The following is a 14,912-nucleotide window of genomic DNA, read 5'->3' on the forward strand; positions in this document are numbered from 1 at the left end:
GGTTAGATGTTCTGGAGCATCCCTCAGTATATTGAACAGAAAGGATCTTGGATATCAATAAGCAGTCAGGTCTACTAACAGCAGAGGATTAGAGCTTTGAACTGATTTTCAGTATCCTTTAACATATACAGCTGTTAGTCTTCTTCTTTCGCAATAAACAGTTATCCATAAAACATTTATTATTAAAAAGTAGATATTGGCAGGCAAGCTTTCCACACACTGAAACTGCTCCGCTCCTTCTCCCTTCCTACCTATGTTTTGTCACACTTGCTGTTTTGCATCTTGTTTAAAATTAGACTGAGATCTTCAGGGCAGGGACTGCATCTACCTGTGTGTTTCTACAGTGTATAGCACAACAAGCATTCATCCTGAGAGGAGCCTTTGGACAGTAACACAATCAGGCAAATAATAATCATGTGCAAAACTAGGGCATGTGACTATGGCTCTGAGGCAGCAGGGTAGAGGAGGGATGACATGTAGCTGAATTCCCTTTTACATCTGTCCACCCAATTCATAAGCAGCAGGGATGTGGAAGCCATTGGAGCAACAGCCATTGAACTTCAAAAGGCAACTAACTTGTGGCTAGAACAATGATGTGCCACAGCAAGGGGGAAAGATACCTAGGGATGGAGACTGTTCTATACACTCATTGAGCTCTCTTACTGGCTCTCTAGACATCACGGTACCCAAGTATATCCATGTATTTGAGTTTGTCAGGGGAGATGTAAGGTGGGGGCAGAGGTGTCTCATCACTGGTATGGAACCCACCAACAATGGGGTGTTGTAGAAATCCAAGTTATCCACCCCTTCTGCTATGAGTGACTAGAGATATGGAAAGGGTACGAGACAGACTCAGTCATGGGGTAAGGAAAAGGCCAGACAAATCCATATCTGGGTGGACTCTGGACCAGGGAGGAGCAAGAGATCAGAGAGAGAGCCTGGGTGGAGCAGCGGTTGTGGGGAGGCAGTAACTGGGGCAGCAGGCATTTACACAGCAACAAGTGTAATCCTTGGGCACTGATGGTCGCCAAGGGACTTTTTACTGTCTTCAGTTTGGCTAAGACTTGGAACTATTATGGACCCTTTAAGAGTGCCCAAAGAAGGGACAAACAGCATCTGCACCTTTCACTTTAAGTCATATTAATGGTCACAATTTCTGTTTCTTAAAGATTCTTTTAGAACAAATAAATTGCTTGTGCTTCAGTTCTACTGACTTTTATGTACACAACAAGCATCCTGGCTAGGCAGGTGTCCCTGAACGCTTGGAAAGGGAATGTCACGCTTCTAAAAGAGAGGGATAAAGTCCTCTCTAAACCGAGAACACAATGCAATCTGGGGGCCCAATCCTGCAAATACTCACTATGGGGCATCATACTCATTGCTTCGTGTACCACATGCTGGGTAATAACATGACGACGCCATGTTTTGAAAACTAAACTGACACTTTATTAAGAGGACTATTTACAGATATTCTGCAGTTCCTATTCAAGCCATGTGCACACAGTCTGGCTTACTAGTCCCTCTTCCAAACACCTTCCCTCCTGCAGCCTGTGCTCCCCCCTCCAATTGCCATGCAGCTTGCTACATCTTTCCATCTAACAATCTTTGTTGTTGTGTCCTTTGTGCCAGCATTTGGTAGGGAACTTCTACACTGTGGCCGCCTTCAGTGTGTTGGGTGGCATCCTATTGGTCCTCTGTGTTGCTTATATACTTTCTTCTGACTCTCCTGTGTCAGGCCGGCTCCTTCTTATTCCTCCTGGTCCTGGTCCTGGCCCCATCTCTCTGGTTGTGCTCTCTGTCTGCTGCTACTGCGCAGTTGTTTTCTGCTTTGTCTCCACTGCTGTCCTGAGTCTGTAGCTATCTCATAGAACCTGTGTCCCACTGCAAGGTGGATTGTTGCCTTTTGCCATTTCTTTGTGGGGCTTTTCGATGGTTGGACCCAATCCTGCTTGCCTCTGCGTAGTAGGGTCATATCCTTAATTCCTTTGTTGTAGCAGGCTGCCTGCCTAGTTTGGCATTCTCTTAACTGCTTCTGTGTCCTGCCCATCATTCCTTTGCTGAGCTGCAGCAGACTACCCCTTAATGGGAAGGAGAGTCTTGGTTCTCTGGCCCATCAGTCTCTGTCCTGGCCTACTATCTGGGAGGACATATAGCAATGGTCCAACATTGCCAGATGTAGATGCTCAAGCCCTAGGTTAACGCAGGGTCTGCTAACGCAAGTTCTACTAACCTTGGGCTTACACTGTAGTGTAGACGTAGCCTAAATGGCTTAGCAGATCAGCAGGAATTAGTACATTTGTGGGGAAGAATTGTTTCCCAAAACCTTTTTCAAACCTTGGGCAGAAGTTCAGACCTCCTTTGCACCGTTAGTGGATGTTCAGAGCTCTTTCAGACTCTTGGCAAAGGTTCTGATCCTTTGTTCACTGCAAACCAGTCCTGTGCATTAGATCTCATTGATTTGAAGCTTCCACGCCAAGCTGTTTTTGAGATATGATGTGACAAAAGGGCATTAGAAGATTTTTCAAACGACATGTTTTTTAGGTCCATGGGCCACATTCTGAGCTCAGATCCAGTGGTGTAAATCTGGAATAACTCTATTGACTGAGTAGAGCTGTTCTGAATTTACACTACTGTAAGTGATATTAGTTGAGCCCTCTGTCTCAGAAATGGTTTATCTAATTTGCCTATGAATTTCCATACAATTTATCCTCTCGCCAAAGACTATTCCTGTAACATTTCAAGCACAAAGGATCACAAAGGATTAAAATTGTGCTCAGAATTCAAGTTGCAGTCTTAAGTATGTCAGTCCATAATGGTTAGTGTAAAGAGCATGGACAGTTAAAAATTTGACCTAGGGATCAGGAAGGAAGTTCTATGCAGTGAATACACGATGGTATTTAGGATCATAAGGCTGCCAGTGTAATCACAGAAAGGACCTGTTGTTGCAAACTGAAAGTCAGAGCCTCCCTCTACAAAGACTGCTTTCAGAGTGCAGATTCCTGGGAAGTAGAAACCGTTCGTAATGAATCAATGTATGGCCATCAGAAAATTTCATAGGAGCAATCAGCCTGTGTGGGCAGGTACTCAATAAAAGATTAGACAGATGAAGCTACTGCGAAGGAACCTCCCCAGACAGCAGAGAAAGTGGAAGGAGGTGGAGGTATTAATATACACAATTTTATTATTTAAAAAAATGAGTGTATATTTATTTATACTCCAAAAGAACTAGAAGGGTTTTATTATCTAGGAATATACTTGTGAATGGGTTTATGTTGTTGATCTTATTGTACTCTTAGGTCAGGCACTGTGGGCCGGATTAGACCTTTACAATCCAGCCCAGATCAGGAGCAGAGCATAGTTGCACTGCCCTAGGAGCAGAGCAAGAGCCAGATCTCTCAGAACCAGAATTTGGTCCCTGCTGGTCTATGGGTGAAGTAAGCAGATTGAGCCATTCCCCGACACATCAAATTTCCCTCTCTGAATGAGAGAGGTTTCATCAGCCAACACATTACTCCACCTACTTCCCACCTGTGCACACCCACAGTCCACCTACCCATGCAGGATGGGGAGTACCAACCTGGTAGTGTCTATTCATCTCCCCATTCAGGCTCCAGCAATGTGGGTAGCCCATGCAGGGGAGTACGGGGTTCCTTAAACACTCTTGTTCCCCTGAATGTTTGTGCAGCCAGGCTATCATTTGAGCCCCATGTAATAACAGGAATTGCTGTCCTGGCTGACATCTCTGACACAGGCCCATACCTGATGCATGAAAGGAAGGTAGTAAAAAAATGCACAATGCTATGACATGAGGGGAAAATCATTTTTGTCTCCCACAGGCTATCGGTGTGTTCTGAAGCATGAGATTTGATTATCCTTGTAGTAGAAATATCGAATACGATTGGAAGATAGTAACAGGGCTCATAAATTAGTGTTTAAAGAGGGCAAAAAACCTTTAAAGGGTTTTTGCAAGTTATATATGTGTGTGTGTGTGTGTGTGTGTGTATGTATGTATGTTCTGTCAGCACCACAAACTTAAGTTGGGCTCTGGCAGTCAAACTGGGTTCTTTCCATCTCACGGATCATCAACAGCGATAGAGGCTCTGTAGGCCAAATTAGTCCCTTAGCTTCTCTTGTACAGTGCCTTGAGATTATACATATTATACAATGTCTCTAGTGTTTTTTGGGTTATGTCCTCAGTTCTACCTGTTCAAACCCATTGATGGGCTTACACAAGTGTTACCGTCACAGGGTATAATCTTAACATGAGGTTTCTCAGTTGTAGCTGAGGTCTTAAATTGTCTTACAGAACCTCAATTATAGATGATTCATGGGCTGGAGAGAACCCATCCTGACTATCAGAAACCAGAGTGAGTTTGTAGGACTGGCAGCTAGGCAGAAACCCCCCACCCCTCGTTTTTCAAAATTGCAAACTGAGCAAAGTTGATGCAGAAACCAGAGAAACATGATACCTTCTACACAAAGTCACTTTGCAAGGAAGAGCCATTCTACCCAGACATACCCATTATCAGTATGATCATGTAAGGTACTGATCGCTCTAGTCCTGCTTTTGCAAAGCACTTAAGCACGTGCTTTACTTTAACCATGTGAAAAGTGTCATTAAAGTCCAGGCCTCACATTTAACAAGTTCTGGAGGGATTTTGCATGTGATGCGCAAAATCTGGGATTGCAAAATAACTTGCCCTAACTGATTTGATCTTCCAGCTATGTTAAGTGTTACTAACTATGACTGAATGCTATAAAAAGTGAATATCCAGCATGAACATCAGACAGGAAGGAGGGAGGGGATGTTTGGGAAGTGTGTGTGTGGGGGTGTTTAGACTCTTATGGGTGCTGGGCATATTGGTGAAGGAGAGACAGGCTCCACCAGGGGGAATGATGCCAGGCAAGTTCACCTGGGACCAATATTCCCTCTATTTTTTGACAGGCCCGGTGTGCAAATAATTTCTTCTGTGCAAATTTTTGATGGGTTCAATGAGAAACTGGGAAGCAGTTAATAGGCAGGGAAGTACCTGGCATGATATCAGGAAGCTATGTCCAGTGGGGCTGGGCTAGAGAAGAGACTCCTTGGGAGAGAGGAACAGAGTGCAGCAAGCAAAAATTCCTTCAGAGGAGGATTTTCACGGGGAAGCTGGTGGGCAGGGCTCACCAGCAAAGAAAATCAAGGACGAATGCTGCTGGGTGGCAGAGCTTCTGATAAGAAAGGGCTATGAATACTAATCTCAGAGAAACCTGGCTCACATGAAAGACTTCAGTGGGCAACAACAGAAGCCCTAAATCAGAGGAATTACATGCAGTGCAAAAGAAGGGTTGTTGTAGTTCTGAGTCCATGCGGACCTTAACCCAAGAGGAAAGAGCCTTCCCCAGCTAGTAGGACCCAGGGTTGGATTTACACCTTACATGCCCCTAGGGACAGCATCTTCAGCACCCCCCCTGCCTACAGCGGACCTGCATGTTGCACACAGTTTTAGAGAGCGAAGGTGCCCCTAGAATGCTGGCACCCCCTAGGCACATGCCTACTATGCCTAACTGGAAATCTGGCCCCGGTAGGACCACCTTTTAAAATGCCACAGCAGTTGCCTTGGAAGACTTCCCCATGATTTCTGATATGTCTGAATCACTGTTTTATGTCCAGTTTCTTTAACACATTTAGAGTGTCAAGACCCACAATGAATGGTATTGTCATGAAAAACGCTGCTGCAGCTCTGTTCATTGTCAGCAGTAGCCAGCTAGTTGCCCAACGTTTGCACATTAGAAGGTAATGCATGCCTCAGAAATGCAGAAGTCCATCGGTTCCTTTCTAATCCAACTTCAGAATTACATTTGCTCCATACAATCTTTCTTATCCCCCCTGTGCCCTAAAAGTCCTTAGTCAGCATCTACATTGTTGTTGTTTTTTTTTTTAAAAAAAACCTTACTACAAGGGCAGATCCTCCATGTGTCTCAGAAAAGTAGGGCGACCTCTAGCTTACTCTACAAGAAAGTCTTCCAATGGACAAACTTTTTCATTTAAATTGTGCAGAAAGTTCCAAGGGATAGATATTTAAACATATTTAGGTACATACAGATGCATATAGTTGTGTAGTGGGATTTTTGAAAATGCCTAGCTGCTTTTGAACAATCACACTAGGCACCTGTCTGATCTTCGGGCACCTAAATACAGTACAGTACTCTTAAAAATATGTCCCCAAATCCCTAACCTCATGGCCAAGTAGGACAGATTTTGTTACTTGTGACCCAACAAAGAGAATTTTCTCCTTGTTCCTGAGATGCAAGAGTAGGGGGATAATGGTAAATTTCTGAATTTGCTGCCTTAGGTTACATGTGTGATTTCTTCTGGTCATTTTCTCTGCCTTTTCTATAACATAAGGAGTATCTAAAATTAGCAACCTGACTTTGCTGCAACACCAGATCCTGTCTCATCATTTACAGTGATAAGTAGCTTGGGTAACATGTTATGGGATCTCCTTGTCTTCCAAGGCACAATCCTACTGTACGGTAGTTTATATTCCGTAATAAGACTGCCAGTGGCCCCATCCCGCTACTCCTGATAATGCACTTTTTCTAATGTGTTGTTGAATCAGCTATGCTGGAAGCATTTGAGTTATCAGCAAGAAGCAATGATTAAGGTATTCAAAATTATGAGGGAAGGGTATTATGAAAATTGATCAGAGTCTCCTTTTGTTTTTACACTGGAATGTTCAGAAACTGTCAAAATGTGCTGTTTCATTTGCAATGACTTTGTTTTGAAATATAACCTAATTTATACTCAAAAGGTCAAAACTGAACCAAAACATTTTGAAATTATTGAAACAAAATGTTTTGATTGATCTGAAGGTTTGCAAAACATTTTGAACTTTTTGGCCTGATTTGGGATGGGAAAAATCTCAAAAATTCTCACAGGACAGGAAAACCTTTTCCCACCCAGCCCTAATAGTAAAAGGCAGTCTCTGCCCCTAACTGTTTATAATCTAAACTGTTGAGATAAAGAAAGCACCATTATCCCCATTTCACAGATGAGATGCAGGAAAATTGAGGGACTTGGCCAAGCTAACACAAGAACAGAGTGGCAGAACAGAGTTTTGAATTCTGAACCCTGACTTTCAGCCTAGTGCCTTATTCACAAGACCATCCTTATCCACCACATTTTGAACTTGTAAAAAAATATAGTAACCTTTATAAAGCATTAGAATAAGGTGAATATTCCAAATATGTTCATTGTTTTATTTATGCAAAAATAGCCAAATGTATTGAATACACCATTTTAAGAATATCTTGCAGCCAGCTCTGCATAGCATGTAGTCGGACACTGGAATTCACTGCCATAAGAGGATGTTGAGTCAAATACAGTTGCTGATTTTTTAAAAAAGGCTGAATAACTTTCTGATCTCTTTGGAGCCGGGATTGTCTTTTTATTCTGTGTTGGTACCTAGCACAACTGGGTTCTGGTCCACAGCTGGTCTCTTGGGCAATACTGCAATACAAATAAATAATAGTTAAATTGCAAATGAGACAGTACTAATCATTAAGGAGGAAAAGACAGGATAATCAGATCTCCTCTTTCAGGGTGTAAATGGTTGGCCTTGGGGTAGCAGAAGGATTTTCCTCGTTATAGCTCTTGGCCAGGAGAACTGTGGAGTGTTTCACCCTACCTTCAAAGCATCACAGTTTTGGTCACTGAAAAAGGCACTAAAGTGGACTATTCTGCCCAATGACCTGATGCCTTGTGGCAAATCCCTTCCTATGCATTTCTGCCGCAAGTAGTGCTGATTAGCATCGCTCCATCCAAGCTCTGATTGGCAGCAGAGATAGGACAAACTGTTAGAAGATTTTAAAACTACCCTTCCTCTCTCAAAGAAAGCAGGAGAAATAAATAGGCGGACCTCAGAAGTGGGAAGGGAAGGGAAGGTCCACGGAGTCATGTGATTAGCCATTTTTAAGCTGCCAAGTGCAACCTTAATTGCGCTTAATGTTTTATGCAGTGAAACACTAATGAGGCCAGCCCTCTTAAACGTGGATATGCCCCAAGTGCTTCAAATTACACTCATTTGTGCAATAAAACAAAGAATGGAAGAAAACAAGCCCGGGCTGCATTTGATCGCCTATCCTGGTTTGATAAAGCGAGCAGCCAGCTCTTATACAACGTACTGTAGGCACCAATCCTGCAAAAAGCGGATGACATAATAGGTCTTCTCCGAGTTATGTGATTCATCAATTCAGCGGGATAAGCAGCATGAAGGGCAATGTCCCTGTAAGATGCTGCCGCCGCTGCCCTCCCAATCAAATGCACACTGCACTGGATCCACGGTGAGGCCCCTGCGGCCGGCAGAGTGGAGCGCGGTCCATTAGCGAGCACGTGGCCGGGGGAAAGGGGGTCCCGTTGCAAAGGCCGGAGTCCGCGGCTGCGTGCCGGAGGGGCCGGGAACCGATGCAGCGGAAGAGCCAGCCGCAGATCTGGCTGCGCTGGCAGCTGCCCCGGGCTGGGCGCTGTCTCAGCAGCCGCTGCTGGCGCCCGGACTGCAGGCGCATCGCCTCCCGAGCCACTGCTCGGGCCAAGCGCCGGGCGAAGGCCTGCGGGGGAGGAGCTGGGGGAGGGGGGGCAGCCCGACCCCCGAGCGTGTCCTGCTGCCCAGCTCGGGGGGCAGAGCCCGGGTAAGCGGCTGCGCTACCAGCCTGCCTGCGCGGCGCGGCTGGGGAGCCAGTCCCAGCCCAGGCCGGGCGGTGAGGAGTTGCTGGGAGCCGGTCCGAGCGGAGTGATTGGGTTGAAAGATGTGACTGGCAGGGGAAGGAAGGGGGGGGACCTGCTCCCCAAAGGGCGCCGTAGGTCCCAGGCGGGAAACGTCCCGAGAAAGAGATTAACCCAAGAGCCAGGCTCCGGGTTAGTGTCAAACCCCCCCCGCAAGAACCGGCTGGCCCGGCGCCTCGCTGCTCCTGCGGCCGGAGGGGAGCGGGGCGCTGCACCTCGCGGCGAGCCTGGGAGCCCTCCGAGCTGCTGCCGAGCGCGGGCCGCACGCCCGGTGGGGGGGGGGGGGGGCTCTGCTCGCCTGGCCCGCGCCGCCGCCCGCATTGCGTCGCGCCTGGCCCGTTTGCAGCGCTCGCTCGGACCCAGGGTGGCGGCTGCTGCGCCTGGGTTTAAACCCCGCCGGGAGCTGGGGGCGGGAGGCTGCTCCAATGGCACCGGGGGAGGGGGGGGAGGGGAGAAACGTGCGATCGCCCCTTTCCCCTCCTCCCCCCCGCACCGCACCGCACCGCTCTCAGGTTTCTGCTGATCCTGCAGCCTCAAGGAATGGCTCGAGTTTGCTCCTTGCGCTGCCCGTATTCCGCCGCCGCCTCGCCTCTGCCGCGCGCGGCCCGCGCCTTCCTCCTCCTCCTGCCGCCGCCGCCGCCGCCGCTGCTCTAGCCGGGGACGCAGCTGCAGGGCTGCGGCTCTGCCTGTCCCCTGCCGCCGCCGCCGCCGCCCGGCTCTCCTGAGGGCACAGGCAGGAGGGGAGAGCGAGAGGCGCTCGCCGCGTCCTGGCTGTTGGTTGGACGCGATCCTTTCGGGTGGGTGTCCCTTTCTCCCCCCCCCGGCCCCCCATCGCCACCCGACTGGTCCCCAGCGCCGCCGAAGCTAGCCGATGACTATTTCAGCCTCTCGCTGGCAGCCCTGTGAAGCGATCTCGGCAGGGGCACAGGCGGAGGAGGAGGAGGAGGGCGAGTTGGCTGCGGCGCTTTTTGGATGCGGCCGCTGCGGCTGCGACTTGACGCATTCCGGCAGGGTCTCCCGGTCCGCGTCCCTCCAGCTGACCCGGGGGCAGGTAAGGGAAGACCTCGCGCTCTGCTTTTCTGCCTCGCCCCTCCCAGCCCAGATCTCCCCCCCCGGCCCCCTTTTTCTTGTGGCTTCACCCTGCTGCAGAAAGGGGGCTGCAGCTGCGATCCCCCCCGCAGCCCCGGAACCGGGTTGGCTGGAGGCGGCTAAGTTTCTGCAAGAGGGGGGTTGAGACGCGGGAAGTGCAGGCAGGCTGCTGCAAACCCTCTGAAGTTACCGGGAGGCTTTCCCCTGCCTCCAGAGGGCTTTGGACCAGGTCCTTACATCGGAAGGATGCCCGATGTATGAATGTGTGGGAACGGGGATGTTAACACTATGGGAAGAGCATGATGCTTCTTGCTGTCTTCCCCCATCCAGCCCAGCTGAGCGTGTTGTGGTTTTTTTACCTGTCTACTTTCCCCCTCTCTCCCCTTGCAGCCTCCACCGACTGCCCCGAAGCCAGCTTTATCCCCCCAGCCCAAGAGGCAGGAGGCCCGTGGAAATTGCTGTGTTGGCATTGCAAGCAATCGCATCCCAGCCCCCCTTTTTATTTATTTATTTTGGTGGTAACTCCGTGGCAGCGGCAGCAGTGATGGTCGAGTCAGCGAGAAAAGCAGCAGGATCCTGTTAAAGGCAAAAGGAACCAGCTGGGACAAGAGCCCAGCCTGGGGTTTGTGTGTGATTGACACCCCACAAACCCTTCCTCCTTGGGACACACACAGGGGACCTCTCATGCCTCCCTCCGCTCTCCTCTTTCCCCTCTGAGGTTCTCCACCCCTTATCCCTCCCTTTCGTGATTCTCTCCATCCCCAGGCCCTTTTCCCCTCATCTATTTGTCCTTCACCTTTCTGGGGTTTTCCATCCCTGATCCTCATCCTCTGTCCCCCCACCTAAAGCTCTCCATTCTGGATCCACCACCCCTCCTTACCCCCTCTAAGGCTTTGCATCCCAGATCCCCCATCCTTCTCCTCTGAGGCTCTCCCCTCTTGGTGCTCTCCATTTCAGACCCCTCTCCCCCACCCAAGGTGTCCCTCTATATCCCTGAGACTCCCCCACCCCCTGTGCCACCATGACCGTGATGGCTGGAGAGAACATGGATGAGACCTCTGTCCTGCCAGGCCACCCCCAGGATAGCTACCAGCCAGACGCCCATGATGACCACGAGTGCTGCGAGCGGGTGGTGATCAACATCGCCGGGCTGCGCTTTGAGACCCAGCTGAAGACCCTAGCCCAATTCCCCAACACTCTGCTGGGCAACCCCAAAAAGCGCATGCGGTATTTTGATCCATTGCGCAACGAGTACTTCTTTGACCGGAACCGGCCCAGCTTCGATGCCATCCTCTATTATTACCAGTCTGGAGGCCGGCTCCGCAGGCCAGTCAATGTGCCTCTGGACATGTTCTCTGAGGAGATCAAGTTCTATGAGCTAGGTGAGGAGGCCATGGAGAAATTCCGGGAGGATGAAGGGTACATCAAGGAGGAGGAGAGGCCCTTGCCTGAGAAGGAGTACCAGCGCCAGGTGTGGCTCCTGTTTGAGTACCCAGAGAGCTCCGGGCCAGCCAGAGTCATTGCAATAATCTCAGTCATGGTGATCCTCATCTCCATAGTCATCTTCTGCCTAGAAACTTTGCCGGATCTGAAGGAGGACAAGGACTTTACAGGGACTCTGCACCACATTGACAATTCCACCGTGATCCACAAGTCCAACATTTTCACCGACCCCTTCTTCATCGTGGAGACCCTTTGCATCATCTGGTTCTCCTTTGAGCTGGTGGTGCGCTTCTTTGCCTGTCCCAGCAAGCCCGAGTTCTTCAAGAATATCATGAACTTCATTGACATAGTGGCCATCATCCCCTACTTCATCACCCTAGGAACTGAGATGGCTGAGCAGGAGGGTACCCAAAAGGGGGAGCAGGCCACCTCTCTGGCTATCCTGAGAGTCATCAGACTGGTAAGAGTCTTTAGAATCTTCAAACTCTCCAGACATTCTAAGGGCCTCCAGATTTTGGGACAAACTCTCAAAGCAAGCATGAGAGAGTTAGGTTTACTAATCTTCTTCCTCTTCATTGGGGTGATCTTGTTCTCCAGCGCGGTGTATTTTGCTGAAGCTGAAGAACCTGAGTCTCATTTCACAAGTATCCCTGATGCTTTCTGGTGGGCTGTGGTAAGCATGACCACTGTGGGATATGGTGACATGTACCCTGTGACAATTGGAGGCAAAATCGTAGGCTCCTTGTGTGCCATCGCTGGTGTGCTGACAATTGCCCTGCCTGTACCTGTCATTGTGTCCAACTTCAACTACTTCTACCACCGAGAAACAGAAGGGGAAGAACAGGCTCAGTTACTCCATGTTAGCTCCCCCAATTTAGCATCTCACAGTGATCTGAGTCGCCGTAGCTCCTCCACAATCAGCAAATCTGAGTACATGGAAATCGAAGAGGATATGAATAATAGCATAGACAATTTTAGAGAGGCTAATCTCAGAACTGGCAACTGCACCATAGCCAATCAAAACTGTGTTAATAAAAACAAACTGCTGACTGATGTGTAAAAAAAACAAAACAAAAACACTCTCAGCTTGAAGACTTTAAGTGACTTGGTCACACTTTGTAGATGCTTTACTAGTAGTCTTTGAATGCTTTATTTATATCGTAAATGCATTGTTGCATTGCGAATTTTTGCTCAGCGATCAAGAAGTTTTCAGGATCCATGAAAGATAACGTTTTTGGTTATTTTTAAAGGGTATTTTCCAACTGGTAAATGATAACTATTGAACTAGTCTAGTGATAAATAACAATCATATGCTTCTAAATCTAAACTTCTTTTTTCATCCTAGTTGCTTGTTTAACTTAATTTTAAACAAAACACAATAGACAATTTTAGAGATATAAAAATATGCATGGATTCCAGTACTGCACAATGCGTCCAAGAAAGTGCATCAGATAAAAAACTTCAGCAAAATATATGCAGCAAGCATTTGCTGCTGTTTTGATCAACTGAAGTGTGAATTTCCCCTCTTTTGTGAAAGATGATGTAGTTCCAATCTACAAATTCATGCAGCACCTTATTAAAAATACACGTAAGCCTGGTCTTGTTGCTGTATACACCCTTAACATAGAAGAACTATTCTATAAGAAAAAAAAAAAAGACAAGACATCTGCAATGCTGCTAAGTTTTCTTAAGAGCAGATGGTTTAAACACACTTTCCCCCCCCCCTCCAGGACTGGAAGCAAAACTTTTAGCCCCTTTGTTGCAAGATAGCACAATGGAGTTTAATATAAGCATGTCTGAATTTGATACTATTTACTTTATAATCGCATGCCTGAAACGTTACCTCAGACAACAGGGGATAAGCTTTTGTTTGAAATGAATCTTCTAAAAATAGGTTCTTTATCTTTTCTTTTTTCTTTTCTTTTTGATTTGCATTCACCAAAAGTGCACTCCTTAATTTATTAAATATTTGATTAGTAATTTAAAGTACTGTATTTAAGTATGTATGTTAGTCAAACAGGAAAAATAACTTTTGGAGATCTAAGCATGTTCAAATATTCAGCATTATGGCCTAAATGACTAAGGTGTAGCTTGAATTGATTAATGCATGAATTCAGTAATAATAATAATAATAATATAATTAATAATTAATAAAGCACCCTGTTGGATTGAGGGCCAGAAAGAACTGAATAGAGAGACCTGATGAGTTTCCTGCATTGCTCAGGGAAATGTGTTGGCTTCTGTCCAGGCACTGTTGGAAAGGAACATATCCCATCCCTTAAAGGGAAAACTATATGGAAAATTAAGAAGTCAAGTTATGTATAGCAACACCTAAGAACTAGTATCCTTTGTAGGTGAAATGCCTTTTGGTGCAGTCTCAGAATGTAAATGAAACTTATCTATTGTATACATCCAAATCACAGTAGCAGTTTTCTTTTGCAGTCATTATTTGAGGTCTATAGACTTTTGTACTCCCTAAAACGCACTGAAGAGACTCAACAGATTGATTTAGATAGTTGCTTAGTGCCTTTATCCTTTATCTACTGAATCGCTGAAAGTGCCTCCATGAATAGAGCTGATCATAAGTAGTGAAGGAAGGGGCAAGTCACCAACAAACATCAGGAATGTACTGTGCTATCTCCAGGCACAACAGAGAGAGAGAGAGAGAGAGAGAGAAGAGGAGAGCAAAGACCACCAGCACCCTAGGACATCTTTCTTCCCCTGGCAATGTGATGCTGTGCGGCTCAGCATTTGCCTCTGCCAAATAAGTCACAATCATATTTATGCAAGACTCAAAGTTTTCCCAGATTGTTTATAGAGACAGCGTTGCCCTCATCGTTTTTGCCTTTCCTTCCCCTGAGATGGCTCTTTGGCAGCCTGCCCCGGAAGGGCTGAACACAGGAGGAACGAAGGACCATTACTTACTGCAGCATCGACAGGCAGGCAACCAGATGGGAGGGCTGCACCTTTCTTTCCCCTTGGATTCCCCAGGAGGTAGGTGAGAGAGGCTTCCCATTTCCCAGCCAAGCACACATCCCTATCTCCCTCCCTCTTTCACTAAACTCCCTCAGAAATCCCATAGATTTTAAATCCTATTGCAGATCATTCCAGCATCTCCCATCCGTCCCCACTGTGACCTGATGGACGGTAGCAGTGCTGGGAGAAGGAATCTTCTACAGTATGCAAGCCTTGACCAATAGGCCTTGGAAGATGACAAACTTTCAATCTTAACCAACATAGGCACTAATCCTTTTTTTTTTCTTTAAAGGACAATGTTGAGAATCTTCATTCTGCACTTAGCATGTGGCAAGCTGCTGTTGAGCCATTTCCCATTGTACAGGCCCCCTCTTACTCCCACCCCCATCATCTACATATCAAGGCACTTATAATGTAAAATAAAAAAAATTAACTCTGCAGTTATGCACAAGTCTAACATGCCAGGTTTACAGAAAGACTTGACGTCTCACCGTGTGGCTTCTATTAATATTAATGATCACTTTCCGATCAAGGACAGAGGGATCTCAAAGAACTGCAAAGCATCGGATAGAACAGGGCATTAAACTCTCCAGATAGATGAGGTAAAGCTTCCTTCCCAACCCCCACCCCCACAACACAC

At 47.2% G+C, this 14,912-nt stretch overlaps 1 protein-coding gene and 1 long non-coding RNA gene across 3 annotated transcripts; one reads left to right on the plus strand and one right to left on the minus strand.

Moving 5' to 3' along the window:
* Positions 1–7,228: 7,228 nt before the first annotated feature.
* Positions 7,229–9,553, minus strand: LOC311519022. The gene is made up of 2 exons (XR_014711180.1): positions 9,268–9,553; positions 7,229–7,492 (listed from the first exon to the last, which is right to left on the minus strand). It is a non-coding gene; the product is annotated as an uncharacterized lncRNA (long non-coding RNA).
* LOC311519012 (potassium voltage-gated channel subfamily A member 1) lies at positions 8,839–12,487 on the plus strand. 2 transcript variants are annotated; one of them, XM_084625135.1, is made up of 2 exons: positions 8,839–8,896; positions 10,244–12,487. In XM_084625135.1, exon 2 carries the CDS (start codon positions 10,875–10,877, stop codon positions 12,354–12,356), a length of 1,482 nt encoding a protein of 493 aa, XP_084481261.1. In that variant the 5' UTR covers positions 8,839–8,896; positions 10,244–10,874; the 3' UTR covers positions 12,357–12,487. The 2 variants fall into 2 exon arrangements, with proteins under 2 accessions (XP_084481261.1, XP_084481260.1); XM_084625134.1 differs by lacking the exon at positions 8,839–8,896 and adding an exon at positions 9,670–9,815.
* Positions 12,488–14,912: the final 2,425 nt, after the last annotated feature.

Source organism: Lepidochelys olivacea (genome assembly GCF_965140295.1).
Source record: "Lepidochelys olivacea isolate rLepOli2 genome assembly, chromosome: 1".
Classification (NCBI taxonomy): Eukaryota; Metazoa; Chordata; order Testudines; family Cheloniidae; genus Lepidochelys; species Lepidochelys olivacea.

Excerpts from the sequence above, each read along its gene's own strand:
- LOC311519012 (XM_084625135.1), top strand. The coding sequence starts at position 10,875 with ATGACCGTGATGGCTGGAGAGAACATGGATGAGACCTCTGTCCTGCCA.